The 24851-nt window shown below is 35.9% G+C and overlaps 1 protein-coding gene across 1 annotated transcript in view; it reads left to right on the top strand.

The window, feature by feature from the left end:
• FOXP2 (forkhead box P2) overlaps positions 1–24851 on the top strand; it is a 547305-nt gene that overhangs the window by 365039 nt on the left and 157415 nt on the right. The window contains exon 4 of the mRNA XM_062198659.1: positions 16068–16157. Coding sequence (XP_062054643.1) covers positions 16068–16157 — 90 coding nt within the window. The remainder of the gene's footprint in view (positions 1–16067; positions 16158–24851) is intronic.

Raw genomic sequence — 24851 nt, 5'->3', positions numbered from 1 at the left:
TGTGAACTCTCAGAGAAACTTTTCCTCTGCTTTTCTTTGTGTGACTTTTTCAAAAATGTGCCATTTACTCTTTGCTGGAGTCCACATCATCTGCTGCTGTCTCTTTCCCATGAACATTCCTTCTCACAGGAAAGCAGCCCATGGCTCCTAGTCACCGCTGTAACTAGCCTGTTGAATACAGGTAAGATGACTTCATTATTCACAAAAACTAAAGAGCATTCCGACTGATAAGCTGAATGGTGGTTTTTTTTTTTTTTTCAATCTAAATGAAAATCTGGGGGAAAAATCCTGGTATCTTGGCAACATATTCTGAAATACTTTTTCTAACTAAGGTTGGCAGATTTACTAAATAAAAATACAAGTAAATTCTAATTTAATTGAACATCATCTATTTTTTTCTGGCAGCAGTGCTCTAACTCCAGCAGACAAAAGTACACATTATTTAATGCTTACTTGCAGATGATGTTTTGTTTTTGTCATAGATGATTGCCAAAGTTTTTCATCTTTAAAACTGGTGTCTCTATAATCACCATCCTGAATCAAGTGTTTCATGACTTCACACCCAGTGTCTCTTAAGGAGCCGGCACAGCGGCTCAATAGGCTAATCCTCCACCTGCGGCGCCAGCACACCGGGTTCTAGTCCTGGTTGGAGCACTGGATTCTGTCCTGGTCGCTCCTCTTCCTGTCCAGCTCTCTGCTGTGGCCCAGGAGGGCAGTGGAGGATGGCCCAGATCCTTGGGCCCTGTGCCCGCATGGGAGACCAGGAGAAGCACCTGGCTCCTGGCTTCGGATCAGCACGGTGCGCCGGCCACAGTGGCCATTGGGGGGTGAACCAAGGGAAAATGAAGACTTTTCTCTCTGTCTCTCTCTCTCACTGTCCACTCTGCCTGTCAAAAAAAAAAAAAAAAAAAGAATCCATTAGGAATGAAAGCTTACAGGTTTAATTTTCCTCATGAAAAAATAAGAAAGAGAAAAATAATTTGAATAAGATCCTAGAATTTTTTGTTCTGTCCTAGTTGATATAACTAGCGGCATTGTTAATAACAGAATTTATTTTGTTCTTTTTATACCCCAGGTGTTTTTCTTTTTACTTGAGTCTTTTAATGTATAAAAATCTCTTTAATAATATAATCTTTTAGACTACCCCTTGTGGAAAGAGCACGAGCTTCAAAGTCAGCCAAGTAGTTGCTCTAATTTCTTATGCTACTTCAAAGTTAAATAAAGAACTTGGCCATAAAACCTAACTGCTCTGAGCCTCAGTTTACACACCCGTGATAAAGGAAAGTGTTTGGTGGATGAATTGAGATAGCATGTGCGAGGATTAGGATTATAGCTGGCATATATTTAATGTGCACCTAATAAACATTATTTCTCCACTCTTCCATTTTTGTCTTTCTGAATCACCATAGTCACTCCTACACTTATTTCAATGGCATTAGTGCTCTGCACTGTCATTATACTATGTTTTACGTTTTCTACTATACTGAAAGATCCTGGAACACAGGTGACTCCATAGCACAGGGTGTATTGTGTACCTGTATGCACTGCAATAATGCTCAGTTGTGGGAGAAGGGGGTGCATCTCACAAGAATCTTCGTAAATTTATATATCTTTCCCATCAAAATCTCAGAGGAAATTAAACTGCTACTTTTCAAAATGTCATGGAATGTTAAGCTATTAAGACAATATTCCCAGCCTGCCACTTGGGATGCTCACATCCCATATCAGAGTGGCTGACTCCAGTCCTGATTCCAGCTTCTTGCTAATGCCCTGAGAGGCAGCAGATAATGGCTCAAGTAGTTGAATTCCTGTCACCCATATGGGGGAAGCCTATTGAGTTCTTAGCTCTTGGTTTCAGCCTGGCCCAGGCATAGCTGTTGCAGGGATTTGTGGAGTGAACCAGTGAATCGGAGATCTCTGTCTATCTCTTCCTTTCTCTCTCTGTCTCTCTAGTAAGTAAGTAAGTAAATAAATAAATTTTAAAATACTTTTTAAAAATATTCTTGTGATCGAATGGGACATTTTTCTACTAGAACATATTGCATAAAACTAAATAAATGTTGGGGTAGCTTTTGAGTGCTTAACAGTATTCCAGGCCCATTATTTGAAATGCACAGATATGTTTACTAAAATCGCTATAAAACAAAAACCAAGAATTAGCCCCAAAGGACCAGTGGCATATTCTTGGTAGAACTGATATCCACTGAGGAATTGTAATTTCAGAGGTCTTCACATGGAATAATGCTACTTTATACTTCAGCTTTTTAAATAAGCAATCCAGTTAAGAAATGAACAAAGGACCTCAATAAACAGTTCTCAAAAGAAGAGATACAAATGGACAACAAATATATGAAAAAAAAATGATCAACATCACTAGCCATCAGGGAAATCCAAATCAAAACTATAACAAGATATCACCTCATCCCATCAAATGACTAAAATTCAGAAGAGTAACAAATGCTGACCAGGATGAAGCAAAGGGGAACACTTACACCCTGTTGGTGGGAACGTAAACTAGTGCAGCCACTGTGGAAAACAGTATGGAGATTTCTTTAAAAACTAGCAATAGACTTGCCGTATGATCCAGCTACTCCACAACTAGGTAAATACCCAAAAAACATGAACACATTGTATCAAAATGATACCTGCACCACCATGTTTAGAGAAGCACTGTTCACAACAGCCAAAATATGGGATCAACTAGGTGTCCATCATCAGATAAATGGACAAAAAACCTTGTGTGTGTGTATATATATATATATATATATATATATATACATAATGGAGCATTATTCTGCTATAAAAAATGAAAATTCTACCATTTGCATCAAAATGGATACAATTGGAAGACATCATGTTGAGTAAAATAAACCAAATCCAGAAACACAAATACCACATGTTCTCCCTTATATGTAGGAAATAATTTTTTAAATAAAAAAGCAACAAATGAAATACCTGTGTGTCAATATTGCTATAAATACATTTTGTAAATCTTTTATACCTTTGTCAGACCAGTGGTTAAGAACGTTAAGGAAAAGAGAGGATGAGAGGTGGGGGGGGGGGGGATACCACTATATTCTTAGAATTATATCTATGAATTATATTGAATCTGTTAAAAACTAATTAAATTTTTAAAATAAAGCATGAATTTATTTATTTATTTATTTGAGAGGCGGGGAGAGTTCCCATCTGCTGATTCATTTCCAAGATACCCTCAATGTCTCTAGGCCAGGAGCCAAAATCAAGAATTGAGAACTCAATACAGGTCTCCAACATGGGTGGCAGGGATATACCTATGTAAACCATCATCTGCTGCCTTCCTGGGGTCTGCATTGGATGGAAGCTAGAGTCAGGAACCAGAACTGGGGATCAATCCCAAGCACTCCTATATGAAACATGGGCATCTTAACCAGCAACGTTAATGACCACACAGCCATCCCACTTTAGCTTTTAAAATACTTCCAAATTCTAGAATCATGTATTTGGAAACACCTCTTAAGTATCTAACATTGTGTAGTTTGTTTAACCAGTAAACTTAAGCACAACCATCTAAAATGTTTTTAGTTTCTTTCTACCAACAAGTTTAAAACATATGATACACAGATTCAGGTCACACAAATTAAAATGTATCTTTGATTGATTTTAGCAGCTTAAATTTATGGACAATCTTATCTATAAGCCATTTAAAATAAAACTCTTAATAAAATTTCCCCATGTGGACATACAATATGTACACACATATAACATAGCATAGTAGACCAATATAGCAATTTTAATAATAGCTTTTAAAATCTTTAACTCTTTTTGTAGATTGCCAATTGATTTGAATTGCTTTTTCTTTTTAGTAACCTCAGTTAACCATACTTTCTCTCAGTTGGTACTGTTAATACATTATTGGCTTCATCTGTTTACAGAGCCATCCCAAAGTACTGAATACAATAGAGGTGGCTGGAAAAAGTCCATAGGAACCTATAGGAGGAGAGCTAAACACAGAACCAACAACGCTTTAGTTTTATGAGCAGCAAATCATATATAACTGTGGATGACAAAAGACTTTAAGTCGCCATGTTTAAAATTATAAACTCATCAACCAACAAGAGGCACTTGCTTACTTCACAGTATTTTTGAAAGCACCTGTAGGATTTTACAAGTATTTAACCCTTTAGGCCTCTGGGGCTTTCTCATTAAGATAACTATCATGTCTAGTAACACAAGATCATTAGACTTTTTAACTCTCAAACATTTGTATTAATAGCATTTTCCATTATAGAAACTTAAATTTGGTACCACATCACATCTTGACAGCACTTCTAATATAATCCAAATAGCCTGATTAGTTGGTGTCTCTATAAGATGAGAGACATAGGTCCTTCGATTTTTTCAGTTGGGCCCAAACTGGGAAAACCAAAGTCCAAGATTTACTGGAAATTTTAGAGACCAGATTGTTTGAAACTTTAATTCTTAAAATTTATAGAAGGCATTGGACCTTCTGGTAAATGTTTTCTTAAGTTGTTATCTAATGGTTGAAACGGTTTGCTAAGTATTCATGTGATATTGCTATTGTCAGCAAGCGATCTAGGACTTGCTCCCTCATTTCTCTATTCTAAGCCCAACTTGTTCTTTCATTTCTCTATTCTCTTCAAGGTAGGGAACTAATTCTATTATGAAGGAATCTGTAGGATGCACAATTTAATCTTTAGACCTTATAAAAGAGATGGCTAACATTTTTCTGTAATAGCATAGCCAAAATAAGAACTTAAATAATAATCTCATAGCTAGATTCACTTCACCATCAGCGAAGTATACAGTAAATAGAAAAAAACCTCCCTTTCAGACCAAAGGGAAAGAAAGTTTTAAAGTGAGAATATAATTTTCCTCATGGGCATTGTCTACCTTAGAAAAACTACTACAGAACATGCCTGTGACTATAGACTTGTAGTTCAGGGCACCGAAGATTAGAGATGGGACTTGGGCACTCCCTTGACTTGCATCCTCTGGTCTGCTTTAACACAAACCAGGAGGAAAAGAAAGCTAGGCATCAGAAGCAATGGGTGGCAGGCCTATTAATGGCTGATCTGTACAGTGATCTGCCCTCAAGGAGACCCAACAGGCCAGTCCACTGCAATGGCCTTCAATGTGGTAAGCCTGGGCTTCAGCAGAAGTCAGCTTGTGAAGAGCCCTGGCAGCTCTGCCAAGAGTTGGATCACTGGAAATGGACCTGCCCTGGAGTCGAAGGATGCCCAGGTCAGAGCCACAGATCTTATTGGCTCTAAGCTGAAAAGCCCTTCACTCAGCCCAACTTCCAAAGTGACCACTGCAGCTGAGGGGATGGTCAAGTAGGGTCAGCAACATTGCAGGCAGAACTGTCAATTTCTTGTTAGAGATGCCCCCTGCCTTTACCTGGCCAGCTCTCCTCCCAGGCCAGCCAAGTAATGAAAGTCAACAGAGTGCCTTCTCCTAGGAGGTTCACACCTCCCTTAGGATATACCCCATGTGAAGAGATAGATAGGTCTGGGCCTCTGAATTTACAAGGCCTAAAGCCCACCAGATTATTATCAAGCCCCTTCTATCAGGTTCTATTTGCCTCTCAATCAGAAAACTTAATTGTAGCTTAGACAGCACCTTTCTTAGCTCCTCTAATAATGACTCTGTGCTTTGTTCTAGATCCTGTCTAGCGTACTTGGGCCTCATTCCTTTGTAATCATAACCTCTACTCTACCACCAATGGCTCTACTCCCAACCTGTGTGTACTGATGGTCCTCTTCCCCACTTAATGCTGTATAATTGTTCGAACCTGGTAAATACCACTCTTAGGATCATTGGTTACTATCCTCACTCTGTCTTTTATGACCTTGTCTAAATATGATCAGAGTCGGCAAACTTGGAAGGCTTCCATAGCCTTGGCAACTCATGACGACAGCCTGGGATGGTTGCTGGCGCCATAAACTAGAGTGTCAATTTGTTGGGTCAACAACAGGAGCCACTGTGCACGTGCTCCTCATGTGGGATTTCTGTCTTTAATGTGCTGTACATTTTGATTTGATGCTATAACTAGTACTCAAACAGTATGTTTCACTTTGTGTTTCTATGTGGGTGCAAACTGTTGAAATCTTTATACTAAATTGATCTTCTGTATATAAAGAGAATTGAAAATGAATCTTGATGCAAATGGAAGGGGAGAGGGTGTGGGAGAGGGGAGGGTTGCGGGTGGGAGGGAAGTTATGGGAGGGGGAAGCCATTGTAATCCATAAGCTGTACACTGGAAATTTATATTCATTAAATAAAAGTTAAAAAAAATACTTCCAAATTCATATCCTGCCTGATCTCACATATCACTCATAGGCAAAGTTAAATGTTGTTAACCCCATTCAATAGACAAGAAAATTAAGCTTCAATGTGATTAAGTAGCTGATGCTCATCAACTACTAAGAGGCAGAAGCATTTCCTGAAATCTAATCAACATAGCTACATCATCTTTTCACTTCTAGCTGCAGATGTGCCCATGGTCCCAGCTTCATTTTTTTTGCCATCTTTTAAAAACTAAAGATAACCAGTCATGAGAATGCATAATACAGCACATATTATAAGTGACTCATGATACAATTAGAGGTGCCAAGCCCCTTGGCCAGGTTAAAAGGTTTAAAGACCAGTTGAGCAGTGAAAGAGTAAGCATTCTTTATTTAGTTCTGGAGGCAACATTCCAGAAGGTGAGGTCCATATAGATTTATATGTCACCAACATATGTGGCAGCACGTTTCAAGCTCTAAAAATCTTCAGTTTTTATTCTATCAGCTATATTTCTCAATACAGGGATAGAAAAACTCTCCTATTTTGGTTTCTCAATATGCAACTGCATTTCCTTATTTCCTAAATGAATTGAGACCACCCTGGGGTGAACTCTTTCCCCTTGCTATCTCTGTATGTCAAAGGCACATACCCACCATATCTTCAGCCTGTCACCCACCCTGTCCATTGGTTGAGTCCTTTCCCATCCTAAGGACTTTCTCAGTTCTCCCATTTTTTTTTTTTGACAGGCAGAGTGGACAGTGAGAGAGTGAGACAGAGAGAAAGGTCTTCTGTTTTGCCGTTGGTTCACCCTCCAATGGCCGCCGCGGTAGGCGCGCTGCGGCGGGCGCACCACGCTGATCCAATGGCAGGAGCCAGGTGCTTCTCCTGGTCTCCCTTGCAGGTGCAGAGCCCAAGCACTTGGGCCATCCTCCACTGCACTCCCTGGACACAGCAGAAAGCTGGCCTGGAAGAGGGGCAACCGGGACAGGATCGGTGCCCCGACCGGGACTAGAACCCAGTGTGCCAGCGCCGCAAGGCGGAGGATTAGCCTATTGAGCCGCGGCACCGGCCCAGTTCTCCCATTTATTAGAGCTTCTGTTCCTCCCTGTTTACTAAGCTCAGTGTCAAGGTTTCCTTCTCTAAGACAAAACAAAAACTTCTCAAGCTATAGTTCTCTTTTATGTCTTCATTGAACTTATCAAAGTAATTACTTGCACTCAAAGCTGTGGTTTTACTTCCTGGCAACTCTTCTCTTTTACTCCAATGTTCTACTCTATGGGAACTAGTAATACATGATAGGTGACATACAAATAATGAGATCAATAAGAGTTTTCATCAATCCTCAGCCTCTGAGTTTTTGGCGTTTGAAATATCCATCATCTCCAGGGCCAGCACTGTAGCTTAGTGGGTAAAGCCACCACCTCCAGTGATGGGTGCCAGTTCGAGACCTGGCTGCTCCACTTCTGGCCCAGCTCTCTGCTGTGGTCTGGGAAGGCAGAAGAAGATGGCCCAAGCCCTTGGGCCCCTGCACCCGTGTGGAGGACCTGGAGGAAGCTCCTGGCTCCTGGCTCCTGGCTTTGGATCAGCGTGGCTTTGGCCATTGCAGCCATCTGGGGAGTACACCAGCGGATGGAAAACCTTTCTTTTTCTCTCTCTCTCTTTCTCTCTGCCTCCCCTTCTCTCTGTGTGTAACTCTGACTTTCAAGTAAAATAAATAAATCTTTAAAAACCATCCTCTCCTTCATAATTGAATATACAAATAAATAGTAATGTTACTGAGAAACAATTTACATATCATAAAATTTGCCCTTTTAAAATATACAATTCAGTGTTTTCTAGTATGTTCTGCAAGGTGTGCAACTAATTCTAGAATATTTTTGTCACCCTAAAGAGGAATCCCATCCTCCTTAGCAATGAATTTCCAATTACCCCCAATTCTGTGGCAGCCACTCCTCTTTTTTCTGTCTCTATGGATTTTCCTATTCTGAGCCTTTCAGACAAATGGATTCATGTACTACGTGATTATCACTGTGTTCTCTTTGGTTACTGTTTTACCTAGCATAACATTCCAAGGCTCATTCATGTTGTAGCATGGATCAGCATTTTGTTCTCTTTATGTCTGAATTCCATTCCCTTCTATGAATATACCATATTTTCTTTATCTGTTCATAAGTTGACAGATATTTGATCTCTTTATACTTTTTGGCTATTCTGTGTCATTTTGCTATGAACAATCATATACAACTATTTGTGGAGACATGTGTTTTCATTCTCTTGACTATATACTGAGGAATGGACTTGGTAGGCCCTATATTCATTCTGTTTTGCATTTTCCAAAGGCTTCTTTTGTATTTTTTAAAGATTATTTATTTGAAAGTCAGATTTACAGAGAGAGAGGAAGAGACAGAGACATGTCTTCCATCTGCCTGTCCACTCCCCAGATGGCCATACCGCTGAGATTGGACCAGGCCAACTCCAGGAGTCAGGAGATTCATCAGGATCTCCAACATGGGTTGGCATGGGCTCAGACAATTCGGTCCTCTTTTACTGCTTTTCCCAGGCCACCAGCAGGGAGCTGGTTCAGAGGTGGAGCACCTAGGATACCAGTTGGCGCCCACAAAGGATGCTGATCATTCCCAACCTGGATTCTGCGTTATTTACTGTCCACTAGAGAAGTGTCCTTTTACCCTGCCAGTGGTAAATAGCATCATCTCCTCTTCCAAGCCTGCATTTTATAAAGCTAATGTCCTTCTTTCTAGCTATTCTCTCAGTTACCTACCCTTTCTGGGATGGGGAACCTTTTTTCTTGCCAAGGACCATTTCTATGTTTCTAATATCAATCAATCACAAAATTATCAATTTGAAAATTACTCTGCTATGGATTTACTGAATTGTAAGACCCACCTGCAGTTGCCTAGGCAAGACCAAATCAAATGATTTCATAGGCCTTATATGGATCACACGCCAGATGTTCCCCACCCCTGCACCCCACACACAGTGACTAGATTCTGCTGGTACTACCTGGACAGTCCCTCTGTGAGGCTTGTTTTCAGCTGTTCTTTCATAAACAGTTGCACATACTTTTTTTTTACTGATCTTTGTACCTCTACCTTGCCTCATTATCTTTATCATTTGTCATCTGTCTACACAACATGATTGCAATGTTGTTTCAGGACAAGCTGATTTCATAGTTTCCAGATTTGAGCAATATCTATCCTTGCCTGCTGAATAACATCAAGAATTTTTGCTCTTTATTGCTTAGTCAAATGTATGAATTAGAACTCACCAACCTTCTCAGCGTGTTTTACTAGAGTCTAAACCAATAATATGATGTAAGATCAATTATTTTGTTTTCACCATATATGATCTCAAATTGTCTTTGCTTCTTCTTGGTGTGGCCCTCCATCATTTCCACAAGAGATGATATCTGTCATTATAAATCCAGTCAAATATTAAATCCTTGGGATCTCCAACTGAAAATAGTTTCTTCTATTTTATTTATGAATTCCTAAAATGTTTCTGAAACATTGCTTATGACTTTTGGACAGTCCACTCAATTAGACTCTTTGCTGGGAGGAATGATGTCACATCGCCCCTCCTACCTCCAGAAATGTGCTATGCTTAGTTCTTTGCTCAATGTATGGGGCACACTCAAAAAAATTTTAATGGTGAGTAATTTTTATGCATTTTACCCTTCCAACGTTTCCCCAAACACTACATACATACTCTGTAATTTTCCTTTTAAGCGGAAAAGTATGTCAAAAACAGAGATTTCTATAACAGTTTACATTGTGATATTCTGCTTATACTTTAGTGTCATGTATTTTCAGTTACTAATATGCCAGTTGAAGTTATAGAAATATAGCAATAATGAATCTTCAACCTGTAAACAAACTGAGGATGATATTGGCCTCATAATGAAAAAAAAATGTACTAACATGTGAGAGAAACAAAAGATAAGACCAAAATATATTTGGGAAAAATAATAAAATATTTTATAGCAGAAAGAGAGAGCCTATAAACCTGTAAGCCTGAGAGAGAGCATGTAAACCATTGTAGTTTCCAGAATATGTACACAAAAAAGAGGTTGTAAAATCACTAACTTTAATAAAATTGGTTCCAATTAAACTTGCCCTGTCATACTTAAAGATCTTAAAAGTTAGACTAAATTCCTTAACTTGTGAATGAGAATTATATTTAATATTACATATATTATTAGTATTTTCTGTATATTCTATGAACACTTCATTATTACTAGCAACAGAATCATGAAGACTATAAGACATGAATTCCAGGCTACTTTATATTATTTACCGCAGCCTGTGGAATGCCAGCTCTGAGGAGGAGAGCCTGTTCATCCCATTAAACTAACTGTATGAGTCTAGATCTGAAAATAAAAAAGTAAAACCTATATTGCCTTTGGTAACTAGCAGACTTACTTAATGGAAGGATCTCTGAGGTCACCTGGGAAGTTGAAGCCATACTAGAATACACTTAATATTGGCTTTGGACCTGCATCTTAAGGACTATATTATTACTTCTGAGGATGACTTGAGAATCCATTTTGTATAGATTTAGTTCCCTGACTGCCTATCCTTTGGATATATCTACATCTTGAATGCTAAGCCCCAAAAGCCTGACATCTGATTGGTAAATAGAATGCCCAATAAGTAATTACTCACTCTGATTATAGTCCATAAAAGAAATGATGCTATCTTCTCAATTAGGCACCAGAGCAATGAATAATGTAAATAGAGTATATCCATCTGCATATATATTCTCTAACTTTATGTAAAATATACTATGATAAAGCAATTATTTTTTAAAATATTTCCTAATAATTAGTTTTTTTCCCCCCAACAAACTTAGTCTTATTATGTATCAGGCAAGATAAAATGAAGGGTCAGTAGCTACAGATGCATAATTTCACTCTGATAGATTACTGTTTGAAAATAGGTTATGACAATTAAGTGATTAATTTTCTTCTATTAAATAGCATTATGAGACTTCAGATTACATTTATCAGTGTATTCTCTTGGAGCAGCATGTGAAGAAAGGCCAAACAGAATAGGAATTCATATCCTTTGTGCTAGGATCAGACTATACTTCTTATCAACCACACTTGGGAAAATAATTAGAAAAATGAAATTCTGCTTGAAAACTTATTTTATGGTCAGCATTCAAAATAACATGTTAAAAACATGGTATGTTAAAGGTCAAAATACATGAGTATGAGGAGTGAAAGTCTGGACGTCCTGTTGGCAATTTTTTTTTTTTTTTGGTCTGGTTATCTGCAAAGTATACACCCCTTGTCAGTATAACAGGGAGTGCCTGTGTAAACATTCTTGTTTCGCCTGTTCCACATAATCATTTCTTGTATCATATTTCTTCTGACCTCGCTATCTGAAACCAATTACAGGAGATCCATTTGGGCTGCATCTATTTTCATAAGAAGCCTGGGCAGCAGTGTCTTTCTCAGAGATGAATATCAACATCAAATATGCTTCTGAGTGCTTTGTTATTTATGTTTCAGAGAGATTTTGTAGCCTTCAGCTCTCAAGAATGTGTCACGCTGTGCTGTTTATACATTGAAGATATTAATGGGCGTCGATGTCATTTTTCATTTTAATGTTTCAAATGCAACAGGCTGATAGGTTAAGCATTCCTATTTTTATGGGGAGAGATATGACTGATGTCTGTTTTCCCCCAAAAGTATACATATATTTACTTTGGAAAAAAGAAGAAGGTATTTATAAACCTTAGCATACTCAACATTTTTTTAGTTTCACTGGGTATTTCTAAAGTATTCTCAAATAATTTTAATTTTGGTGAAGTTTTTTCAGTGCTCTTTAGAATAAAAGTATTTATCTGACAGATTACAAAGGTTTTCCACCCTACATTAATCCTCACAGTGACCTACACAGAGAATTATTCTTTGTGAAATTCTCAACTAGCATAGTTATTACTAGTAAGAAACAGTGATATACTTGAACTTGGCTTTTCTTTAAAAAGTTGTTCAGTTGAAACTACACAGTAACTTGTTAAGGGTGATGTTTTTAATAAATATTTTAGAGCAAAATACACTCAGCTGTGGAAGTCACATGCATCTCTGGATCTCTACGGCCTAACGAACATATACCTTATGATATTGTAAAAATTTTATTTCTTTTTTTCAAAATATTTTGATATAATCTGATTCCAATTTTTTAAATGTCTTATTTTATTTTTTTTAGCTTTACTAAAATTAGATAACTTCATTAGGTAAAGTGCACCTTTAATTCAGAACAAATGTGTTTCTGGAAACTAGATATGGGTTGGCTGCCTTAGAAATCTTTTTGTTATTCATTTGAATCAGATGCATTCATTATGAAAGGATTTTCAGTAAACAACTTTTTCATTTTGTGATCTTAATGGCTCATAGAACTTCATGAATGGCCCTGGAATTTATCTTTTCTACATATTGACAAAATTGGCAAGTTATTTTCAAATTAATATCTCATGTAATTTGACACCTAGCACCTTTTATTCATGGAAGTGTTGTATCTCATAATGTTTCATGTTTTGATATGCTAAAATAATAAATTGCAAAGATGAACTAAACATCTTGAAGTAACTATTTATTGAAATTCAGTCCTAAAGTGTTATCCAGAATACTGGAAATAAAAATGTCCTATGGTGCATGTAGTTAGAATGCAAACTGCCAGAGATTTCTGCTTTTGAATTTTAAATCATTCCTGATCTGTTGTAATTGTTTGTTTTGTGCTCCAACTTCTTAAGTTTACTATAGAATTCACTAGTCATACCAAAAGAATGTTGAAATAAACAAGTAGTTATATTTTGTGAGTTTGTATTGGGAAGTGATCCTCAGCTATTTTGAAGATAACTGTAAATGTGTGCTGTAAAAATCAAATTACTTTAAAAGTGGAAGCATGTGTTAGCCAAATTCCTGTTTTTCTTTTCATTTTTTTTTTTTTTAATAATCAGTCTTCTACTAACAGTGCAGAAGATACATGCTTTTGGCCAATGATATTTTAATGAATTAAAATTCTGAAGTATCCACTGTCTCAGTGTTTTTCTATAACCATTAGACACTTACATATTTCATTGGGTTACATGTTTGGGTTGAGTTGAATGAATATAATGCAGGTGCTAAAAAGGAACAGGCCCTAGGCTTGGGAGACACACTTTACTACTGCCCCTTGTGACTTTAATAAAGTAATCATGGTATGAATTCTTCATTTATTCGTCCAGACAGTGAGAAAGTTAGGCTAGACAATTTCTAGACTCTTTTTTTTTTCCCAGCTCTAGAATGTGCAGTTCTACTTGCAGTAGTAATAATCGTTGAAGTGATCAGGCTGTTTAGCCCTTTGTCAGGTATAGGTGTAGTCTATAATGAAACCCAAGTACGAGATGATGGGGACAGTTAGCTGTAAAGATGGTGTTTAACTTATGGTAGTTGTTTGATTCACTTACACATTAAGAACATAAACGTATCATTGTTTTCGCTTTTGAGTTCTGTTCAATGGATATACTCTCCATACAGGTAAAGAGCGATTCCTCATGGTGTCATATATTCTGTTGTACTTATATTTTACTCATTAACATCTGATTTTTTTGACAGAAATTGAGACAGTATGGCACACTGAAATGTACTCTGACCTGGAAGGAGGGAGAACGTGAACAATGCACTGATAAATTGTTTTGTGACACTGAACACAGCAGTTGATTACTCAAGGCCTATTTTTTTTTTTATTTTCTGAAAAATAACCAGATTAGTTGATTCTAAGACTGAATGCCCAGCCATTTGAGATACTGAGATTCTAAACTGCGTTCAGTACATTTTTGAAGGGATAATAAATAAGTGCATGATTTTAACATTTTAAAAAGATTGTATATAAACAAAATGAACTAATCAAGTCAATGAGGGAAATTACATTAAAATATTAGACAGAAATGTGGATTTTTACATCGATGGGGATTTTTTTTTTATTTTGAGTTTTTTACATATACAGCCTTCCTAGACACACTATAGGAACTGCCACTTTAACAATATCATTCATAGTTATTTTTAAGTTGTAATTCAGAGAAAAAGTAAATGTCACTTAGAATATCAAATTATATTTTTCAAGCAATGAGCTTTGTGACAATAATTTGTGAAACTGTTACTTTCTTCTTAACACTGAGCTCTACAATAAATTGTCCTGAGTTCATTGGCATGTGCCATCCTTCGAAATATTTAGGTTGACTGGTAATTATTGGAAAAGTTTAAAAAACAAAGGAAGACTGTTGTGAGAGAGTGTGTCTCCAAATGTGAAAAGTGTGCTTTACAAACTGTGCCAGATCCTGCTATGGGAAGACAAATCAATGTTGTTAGGAGATGGTGCTAGTGCATTCAGTTTGTTTACTTTGGTTTCTATGTCTGCCTGCCTTCTCAGAAAACTTGCTTGGAGCCAGACTGTAGCAGCCCTCTCTCTGTCTTTTCATAATTGATCAGGGGATGACTGCCTTCCCTGAGGGTTAAGACGTGGCAACTTTTTCTGTTTGCTCAGCATCTCAATGCAGTAGTTCAAACATTGTTCACACCAGCTGGCAGTGTAATGCCATATGCACATCTTGTCAAAGCAACTGTTGTCATGGATACTAGAAACTCTGTTAAAAACCAGATCATTGATTCCAATCAAAATTGTACTTTTTATCAGCTGAGAATCTTAATTATTATAGAAGAATATTAATCGAAGATGTTTTCCATTATGAAAAATATATGCTTATATTCTAAGATAGTGGATAAGAAGGTAGGGTAATGATTTGTGTTAGCTTTAGCTGTTGAAAAATTGCATCACTAGTGGTGTTCCTTGAACACATTTGTTGAGGAAAAAATGAATATTTAAATACAAGCTTTTAAACAGTTTTTTAAAATATTGATTTGTATTGCTATCTTTAAAACAATTTAATATACAATTTTTATTTTATGGCATTAGTTTTTACATAATAAGTTTATGTAGTACATTCACAAAACTCTCCCTCTTCTAGTAAATGAAATGCTTACTTTAATTTATGTTAAGTTTTATTTTCCTGAGTGGCAAAGAAAACATAAAAATAAATGAAAACATCTTCTGTTTTGATTGGTATTCTGTCATACATAGAAACAAACCTGATTGGTTGAGTGGTAATTTCTTTGTTCTCTGATTTTGCTAAGAATGCAAATGAAAACCACTCAATTTTATTTGGCATTAAAACTGCACTTTATTTTGTCAAAGGAGTGGTTTCCCCTTGAATTGTAAGTACAAAAAGTGTTTTTAATCTTTAGTGAAAATCCTTATTAATTCACTTTCAAGATAATCTGATGTTGATTTGTCAAATTTAATTACAGCTTCCGGTAACACTTGAAGTCTACTGCTTTTGCTGCAAAATTGTAATATGAAAATGCAAATGGAGTGATAATTTAAAAGGGAGTGGGCATTTTAGTTGAACACTCAAAGACAAGTTCCTTTTGGAAATGAGATTATTGATGCAGTTTATGATTTTTCTCCTCTTTAAGCACTTTAAACAAATTAAATTTATTCCCTGCAGGAGTACATGTATCTCCGGATTTTGAATAAAGTTGTATACGTGTGTTTTCTGACATTTTTTGCATATTAGAAAAAGAATATAAATAGTCTGTATAAAAGGAAGATAAATGTTCTCATACATCGAAGACATTTACTGTTAATGAGGAATAACTGATAGTAATTTTTACATTCATCAAAATACTTAGATATTGTTCCCTTTTTTACTTCTAGGCTCTCCAAGCAGCTAGACAACTTCTCTTACAGCAGCAAACAAGTGGATTGAAGTCTCCTAAGAGCAGTGATAAACAGAGGCCACTGCAGGTTAGTAAAGCACTCCTGTGCTTCTGGTCTTACTCTAAAAGATTCGTAATGAGAACAGCTGTGTAGACCCAAGTGTATGCATTCAGGCAAGTATTACATTGGCATATGTAGATAATTTTAATTCAAAAAGAAAATTCATTTGAACTTCTTCAAAGAGAAAGTATTCTGTTAGCATAGATCTCAAAAGTTTACAAAGTTGCTCCTTGCAATATTGTGCAGGAACCACATTTGATACACAGAGGTATAAGGAATTTTGTATAAAATTCCCTTGTGAGATTTTAATGGGGTTCTAGCTACACACACAGGTTAAAATGTAAAAATTCTTCTTTAAAAGCAAAGTCATAATAAAATGGCGTGGAAGGAAACAAAGCCGTGTAACACACCCTCCCACAATTGTATCTAAGTGACAAATGCGGAAAAACTCCAGGATTGCCAAAAGAACTGTTTGAGTTTGCCAAGGAGTTACTGCTGTTGCTACAGTTATGAAAACACATTCTGGAATCTGTTGTCCTTACTCACTATATTTGTCCTGTGAAACTGATAGCATCTATGTCTTTTAAAGTAACTTTTTTGGTTCATAATACCATCATTGTTTTACATAGCCTTTCTAACCAAAATTTATGGAATATTTTCTTGGAGAAAAAACAATTTTATGGTGTATTTTTTAAATATTTGGAAGGTATGAACTAGAGTTGCATAAAACATCTCTGAAACTCTTCATTGGCTTGGTTGAATAATAAGCAATGATTTTTCTTCAATCATCTGTTTTATACATGTCTAATAAGGCGAGCTTTGTTTTGTTTCTTTTTAACTTAAGTAAACAACTCATGTTGCTTTATTTTAACAAAACCAATTTCTTTTCTTAATGGCCTAGTTGTCTGTTTTCGTTTTCAGGTGTACCCACAGATGTTATTAGCTAAGTCTCACTCATGGCTTTCTATAGCTTAGTTTGTATGACATAGAATTACAGGATACCGATGTACACAATCCAGAAAGTACTTATTACCTAAAAACTGGATTACAGTTTTGGTCCCTAAACAAATTTGAGATGGGAATATATGTGGCGGTAAGAAAGTCATGTGTGGGTGGGTGGCTGGGAAGGGGATTCAAGGATAGGGAATGTTTCAGCAGAGCCTGAACTCTGGGTGTCTGCCATGAATGCAAAGGCAAGCTTTCCTGAATCAGCCTACATTTAAGATTCTATTGTATTTTCTCCTTTAAAACAAATTTCACATTCTTTTGTTTTAACTAATCAGTAATTCTGTGAGACCCTTTCCTCACCATCTTACCCCTCCTCAGGTTATAATACTGAGTGTAGCACTCCCCTCAGGTTCCCTGATTCCATGAGAATCTTTCTATGCATTTATGAGACTGAAACATTTACCCAGAAAACACAGAAGGTAGCAAATGAAATGTTTATTTTCATTGTGGTTTAAGAGTATAATTTTGCTTTCTTGTTGGTTACATAAAAAAAAAAAAGGAGATGGAAATGCTGGCAAACAAGCCAAATACAGGAAAGAAGTTACTGTTTTGAATGTCTAAAAAACACTCTATATTGCCCTAAATCTATTAATCTCTGAAAAAGAGAAGATTTTGAAAGCGCTCCTTCCTCTGCAGAGCTAAATCCAGCAGAAGTAGCTTTCTTGCTGGTTACCAGGTTATCTCTGAAAAGAATGTCTGGGTTTTCATATTTTTCTACTTTCTCTTGTGTTGTTGTACTGGGAAGTCTAGATTTGATTGATTCACTAAAATATACATAATTTTCTTTCAAAAAATTCACACATATAGCATAGGAATATTAATGTCCCTAAACTAAGATATTATTTTTATGTAGCAATTGTTGTATCAGTAAAATTGGAGAAGTCCCAAACTTTGTTATTTTTACATGAAAGGGTGAGTGAGTGCATAATAAATGCCTTTTAAGAATTACATTTTTTGACCATTACTACAAAGACTTCCACTGCGCTACTTGCATTTTGAGTTTTGTGATGCATGCTAATCTAAATAATACATCTCCATGGTATGGATTATTAAACTGTAGCATTTTAGGATTATTTTAGAACTTTGATTAGATCTCATGCTAAAATGTGAAAGGAATAAGAAGTTGGTTTTTTTGAATGAGGATTTAGAAATAATGAATGAAGACTTATTTGCTCACCAAAATATTCACTGCAAGTAACATAATGTGTACCTGAATTTTTAGTATTTCATAGTACTTGATGAGTTATCAACTAGAGACATGCTGGGACTGCATTAAAGACCTAATAAAATCCTAATAGCATTTTATAGTAGCTTACACATCTGATGTCAAACGGGGATATTAGGTAATGCCTATCCTTGCATCTGCAAATACTATTTAGCATGAGTTCCACAATTTGCTACCTATTGTTTAAAAGACAGAATGTTGTTGTTTCAAATTTTAATCTTCTAATGTAAAATTACCATACTGAAAGTTTTCTTATAAGATTCAGTCTAGCTCTTTTCTACTTAACCAAGGATATAACCAAATTTTTATAATAGAGTTGGTGTAGATTACCTTTTAAATTTCAAAAGAATAATTGAAAAATGTTTTAAAATCTGCAAATCCAAGGCAAAGTATTTCATACTACTGGATCCTGATGGTTCTTACAATATCAGATGCAACATCTCTAGAGAACTAAAAGATAGTTTGTGGCTTTTTTTAAAAATATAGTTTTATAAAGAACATTGCATAAAGTTTGAAAGAAAATATAGATATTCTAAAAACTGTTTTGATGGCTCAAGTCACAAGAACAATATTCGGTTGCTTCTTAATATTCACCTGAATTTCCTTTAAATGTTAAAGTGGTGACCAGATTTGAAGTGTGACATGGTACAGAGTATTTTCTAACAGACTAGAATTTATTACTTTTTTCATTTCCATTTTTTCAGGTTTTTATGTATAGATGACATAGATATTAGAATGTCTAACACAAAATGGAAAGAAAAATATCACATATGACAAGCTTGAATACCAGTTGTAGTAGTGATTTTCATATATAGGGATGTGAACATATGAATTTGAATTGTTTACACATTGTATTCATTATATAAGACACCAATTGAATAGTTCTAATAAGTAGGTGCATTGATTAATGACATATTGATGAATATTATATAAAGATTGTGATGCAAATGGAAGCTGATGTAAACCTAAGTGTTACTCTATGTTTCTTCTTTACATTCTTACTATGTATACCAGAAAGCATACCCTAATAAGAACAGCAGAAGATGGCCTCTAATTTTAGTGTTTTATTTATTTATATTTCTAGCAATTCCTAGACTTATCCATAGTGATCCTTAATGAGGAAAGTTAGCCAAAGAGAGTATTTAATGTTTTCAGTTTCACACAACTTATTTCCAATTTAAAAAGACTAAATTACACACATACACACAAAAGCATACACATGCACACTTCTATAATCTGTAAATTTTAAATTTTTTGTAGAATACATTATCAACTTTCTAGCCTATGACAAATCTACTTAATTTAGTTTAGATTTGAAAAATTGGTCGCATTATTGTTCTTGTTACATTTACAGCCATGAGACAGACTTGTGGTTCTTCAACAGCTGTGCAGAGCAGAGACGTAAATTTAAGGTAAATGCCATTGCTTTGCTATCTTAGATGAATATTAGTATATAGCATTGTAATCACTTCCTTCATTGTAGGTTAATATGAAATTCTCTTTTCCAATAGGTAATTAAAATTATAAAATTTTTAAAATTCCATCTTAAGGAGTTAAAGAACGGAATAGTAAAAAGCAAAAATGAATTAAATTTGGGGGTCTTATTCCAACCATACTGCAAAAGAATTATATAAGCTTGAAGAATTCAGTTAACATATTGAAACTAAAGACATTGGGCTAACTGATATAAAAGATCTAAAATTCCATAAAGATTTGTTTTGCCTTTTTTGTTTTGTTTTAAGTAAGTGATAGGCATATAAATTTTTTAAATTAGGTGTATCTTGTTGGATATTAGTTTATGTGTTAAGGATTGTGTTTTTTTTTTTATTTCTTTGGTTTGGTTGCAAAGCACTTGTTTAATAATATGCCACAACCAAAAATAATTCTTTGGAATCAAATTAAATCCTATATGTATGTAAACCATGGTATAAATATAATTTTGACAACATCAAAGCCAGCTTTATTTTGTTTAATGCATTGTCATTGAAACAATATTATAAATTGCATTTAGAAGAAATGTAAGATACATAAATAATATTTTACTAATGTATTTTTATAATATACATTTAAATCTGTTTTGATATAATTAAATTTAAATGCATTTCTACCTTCCTCTACTCCTTCTACTCCTAAACTGTTAAAATTAATGCCAGCAGACAAAATAAAAATAAAAAATTCCATAATACTCAGTGGTCCTACAATTTTGTATTCTATAGGAAACAAGAATAACATAAAATTTTATAGTTAAAATAATCAAGGGGACAATACTAACTTTGATGGAATATAGAATCAGACACTGTTAAGTATGTTTTATAAAATAACAAAATTTCGTTAATGCAGTGGTAAAGAATGACTCTGAATATTTCTTTTTCAACATTAATACTGAGTGTACAAGAATTCAATAGAAGGGGGGCAAGTCTTGGCTGTTCCACTTCCCACCCAGCTTGCTGCTAGTGTGCCTGGGAGGGCAGTGGAGGATGGCCCAAGTCCTTGGGCCCCTGCACCCCATGGGAGACCCGGAGGAAGCTTTGGGCTCCTGCCTTCTGATCAGCTGAGCTCCAGCTGTTGCAGCCATTTGGGGAGTGAACCAGCAGGTGGAGGATATCTCTTTTTGCCTCTGCCTCCCTGTAATTCTGCCTTTCAAATAAATAAATATATCTGAAAAAAAAAAAAGAATTAGAAGGGGCCAGCATTGTGGAGCAGTAGGGTAAGTCATCCTATGTTAAAGTGTCAGTTCCAGTCCTGGATATTCTGCTTCCAATCCAGATTCCTGATAATGCAACATGGAAGCAACAGAGAATGACTCAATTGCTGGGAACCCTACCACCCACTCGGGACACTGGATGTAGTTTCTGACTCTTGGCTTTGGCCTGGTCCAACCCTGGCTGTTATGAGCATTTGGGGAGTGAAAAAGCAGATAGAAGATCACTGTCTCTCTGTGTGTCACTCTGCCTTTCAAATAAATCATTAAATCCTTTTAAAAAATGAAAAGAATTGGAGAGAAGCTAAAACACATTTTGTTCCCAATACTTAAAGCAGCATTATCAGGAAACTTGAGATATCAGTTTGAATAGAGCATCTTCTGTGATGCAGAAAACTTACGATTTTTGAAAGACTGTCTTTGCTAAACATGTTTTCTCTCTCTCTCTCTCTCTCTCTCTCTATATATATATATATATATATATATATATATATATATATATATATGTATGTATACCATGATCAGTAAGTCTAGTACATTGTTTCCTGATCACAAAACAAAGAGTTTAATTTCAAAATCTATTTGTAAGGATGTTCTATGCCTTGTGTGGTCCTGATTTTCCAGTTCCAGTAGAGAACATTTGTTTAAAGGCAGTGTGAAACAGGTAGATTGACAAGAGTTACAAAGTCTTTACTAAGCCATAAGGATACGTTCACCCTTGCCCAGCTCTCAAGGCTGACACCCTGTGGAGAAGGGTTCGGGAGTGGCTCAGTTACTGTGAAGCGCGCTTGTGCGGGAAAACTGAGCAAGCCATCTATCCACGCATGGAATGTAGGAGAGACAACATGTTTGCCCTTAATGAGTAGGACATTTGAGTAGAATAAATTGATCTTTTGGGATTTGTCTCCTTATAAAATGAGAATAAGGATACCTACCTTTCGAGTTTGTTGTGAAGACAAAAAGAATATTGTGTAGAGTATTTCACATAAATCCTTAGACATTGAGTTAGCAAATAACTGCCATATGACAGTCTCCAGGAAACTGGCATCTAATCTAATATTATGATTCATATATCTTGTTGTGTAGTCTTTGTATTCAGTCATAATTTTTCACTGTGCCCAGATATTGTGGTATGAAGTATGACCAAATAACAACAACAACAACAAAAACATATCGTAAGTGGTTTAGGCACTAATTATGCCCTTGCTGTGGGCTCCCGTAACATGTATGCTTCACCCTCATGACACATAAACTTATGTTTCAATGCTTGTCTTTCCTATTGGACTCTAAGCTGTGTGACAGCCATGAGCTATTGATGTTTTACTCATTCCCAGTGCCTAAAACAGAGCCTGATGAAGAGCAGAATTCAGTAAACACTTGTTGAAACAATGAATGAGCAAGAGAGACTAACAGGAGGTTTGGGGGGTAGGGAACCCTTCACTCAGTGTAAATTGAGTGATTGCTTGCCATGTATCACCTCCTCAGGGACTTATGACTAGATTGGTACATGTATAAATACATTTTAGGGTATAGTAGACAGGATATGGAAATTGAAAAACCAGAAAATGCAATTGACAGTAAAAAAACAAAAAGCATCAATTCAGGTTAATTTGATCAAGGAAGGCTTTAAAGAGCAAGAAACAGCAACTTTGGGCTTAAAGCAAAGATTTTGGTAAATAGAGAAGGTAAAGACATTTTTGATGGCAAACCTTTAAACATTTATTTGAAAGGCAGAATGAGAGAGAGAGAAAGAGAGAAAGAGGGAGATCCATCATCCACCTGCTGTTACATTCCCCAATGGCCACAACAGTCAGATCTGGGTCAAGCCTAAACCAGGAGCCAGGAACTCCATCCGGGTTTCCCATTCTTGTCGCAGGGGCTTGACTATGTGGACCATCTTTCACTGCTTTCCCAGGGGCCTGTAGCAGGGAGCTGGTATGTCCTTTCAGCAGTGTTGCAAGTAGGAGTTTAACCCTTTGCACCACACCAGCCTCTGATGGAAAAAAAATTTTTTTTCAATATCATCAGTAGGGCTGGCACTGTGGCATAGTAGGTAAAGCCTCTGTCTGCAGCGCTGGCCTCCCATATGGGTGCTGGTTCACATCCCGGCTGCTGCTCTCCTGATCCAGCTCTCTGCTAATGGCCTGAGGAGGCAGTGGAAGATGGCATAACTGCTTGTACCCACATGGAAGACCCAAGAAGATCCTGGCTCCTGGCTTCAGATTGGCCCAGGTCCAGCCATTGTGGGCATTTGGGGAGTGATCCAGCAGATGGAAGACCTTTTTCTCTGTCTCTAACTCTGCCTCTCAAATAAATAAATCTTTAAAATAAATAAATAAATAAATAAATAAATAAATAAATAAATATTATCAGTGATGTGGAGATAGGAAATCAGGAGATCTAGTTAGGTGAGAGTAAATAGTTTGCTTTAGTCAGCACAGAGAAGTTACACTGAAAGGATAATGAATGGATTTAGAGGACTGCAAATATGTATCATCAATTGTATACATCCTGAAATACCAAGCTAATGAGTCTGTACTTATGACTTGGGTAGCAGGAGGCTATTAAAGTTTGCTGATAAGGAAGTGATATGATCTAAGTGGCATTTTGTGAAGATCTGGTTAGCAATAATATATTTGAAGGATATTTTCAGGGAAGAGAGTTATGAGGAATCAGTAATAATTTAAACATTATTTAGCTATGTCAAGTTTGATGTGACGTCAAGATGTGTTAATACGTGGAAATATCCAGCTTTTAGAAATTAGAAAGAGAGCCTGATAGAAAAGTTAGAACTAAAGTAAAATATCTATGGAGTAATACAGAAGTGATCATTAAATCCATAGTAGAGCAGCTTTCCAAAGGAGGAGCTCAGTAGCATCAAAATTTTACAGAGCAATAAGAAAAAGAGAGGGATCTTCATAGAACAGTCAAGCCAGTATTTACCTTACCAAGGAAGGTCCAAGAAAGGGAAAATTTTTAAAGACAGGGCTTGCCCACCATATGAACCAATGGCTCCAAAGATGAGAATTCTTGTGCATAAATACCTTTTAGGTGAATTACAACACTGATGATTTTTCAGCCCCTTTATTCTTTATTACCCATCAGTAACTCTTAGAATCTGTAATACTGACTAGTGACCAGTAACAAATGGGAAAGAAATCATACTTGAACATGAATGCTAAATAGAAAACAAAATTAATAAATGTACCTTTGCTTCTCAGGTTACTATATCAGAAAAAATATATATATATATATTGCATATATAGTCCTGAATTCCCACAAATTAAATATGGATGAAAATTGCTTTTTAGGAGGTCAAATTTTCTCTTTTTCTTAGCTACCCCAAGCACTCGCTTCATTCTGTAATCCATTAGGATTTTAAGGATCTATTCCCTTGACTTCTCTACCTTAACAAAAGTGAGAGCAAGAAAGAATTGAACGTTAATATTGTTATGGGAGCTCTCTATAGGATTTAAGACTTAGGCTGTGAGTTTTATCTTAAGATGTTTGGAGGTGTTGTACAAGCTAAATTGAATGACAAAGTGAAGTACAGTGTTAGTACATGATTTAAGACAAAAAGTAAAATTATTTTGAATTTACTTACACTTAGGATTCATTGTGTTTCCTCTGTGGATTCCATTCATTTCTTTCTGTTAACCTGAATTCTATATTTCTACTTGGCCTTCTTAAAATTTCTTTTCTACTTTACTCTTCTACTATATTTACTCCTCTTTTATAATTCATTTCTCTCCCTTCCCATCATGTAATCTCATCCTTTTGCCATTAT

The sequence above is a fragment of the Lepus europaeus genome, chromosome 1 (assembly GCF_033115175.1).
Source record: "Lepus europaeus isolate LE1 chromosome 1, mLepTim1.pri, whole genome shotgun sequence".
NCBI lineage: Eukaryota > Metazoa > Chordata > Mammalia > Lagomorpha > Leporidae > Lepus > Lepus europaeus.
Note: the sequence above shows the minus strand (reverse complement) of the source record. Positions and strands in the feature narration are given on the sequence as shown.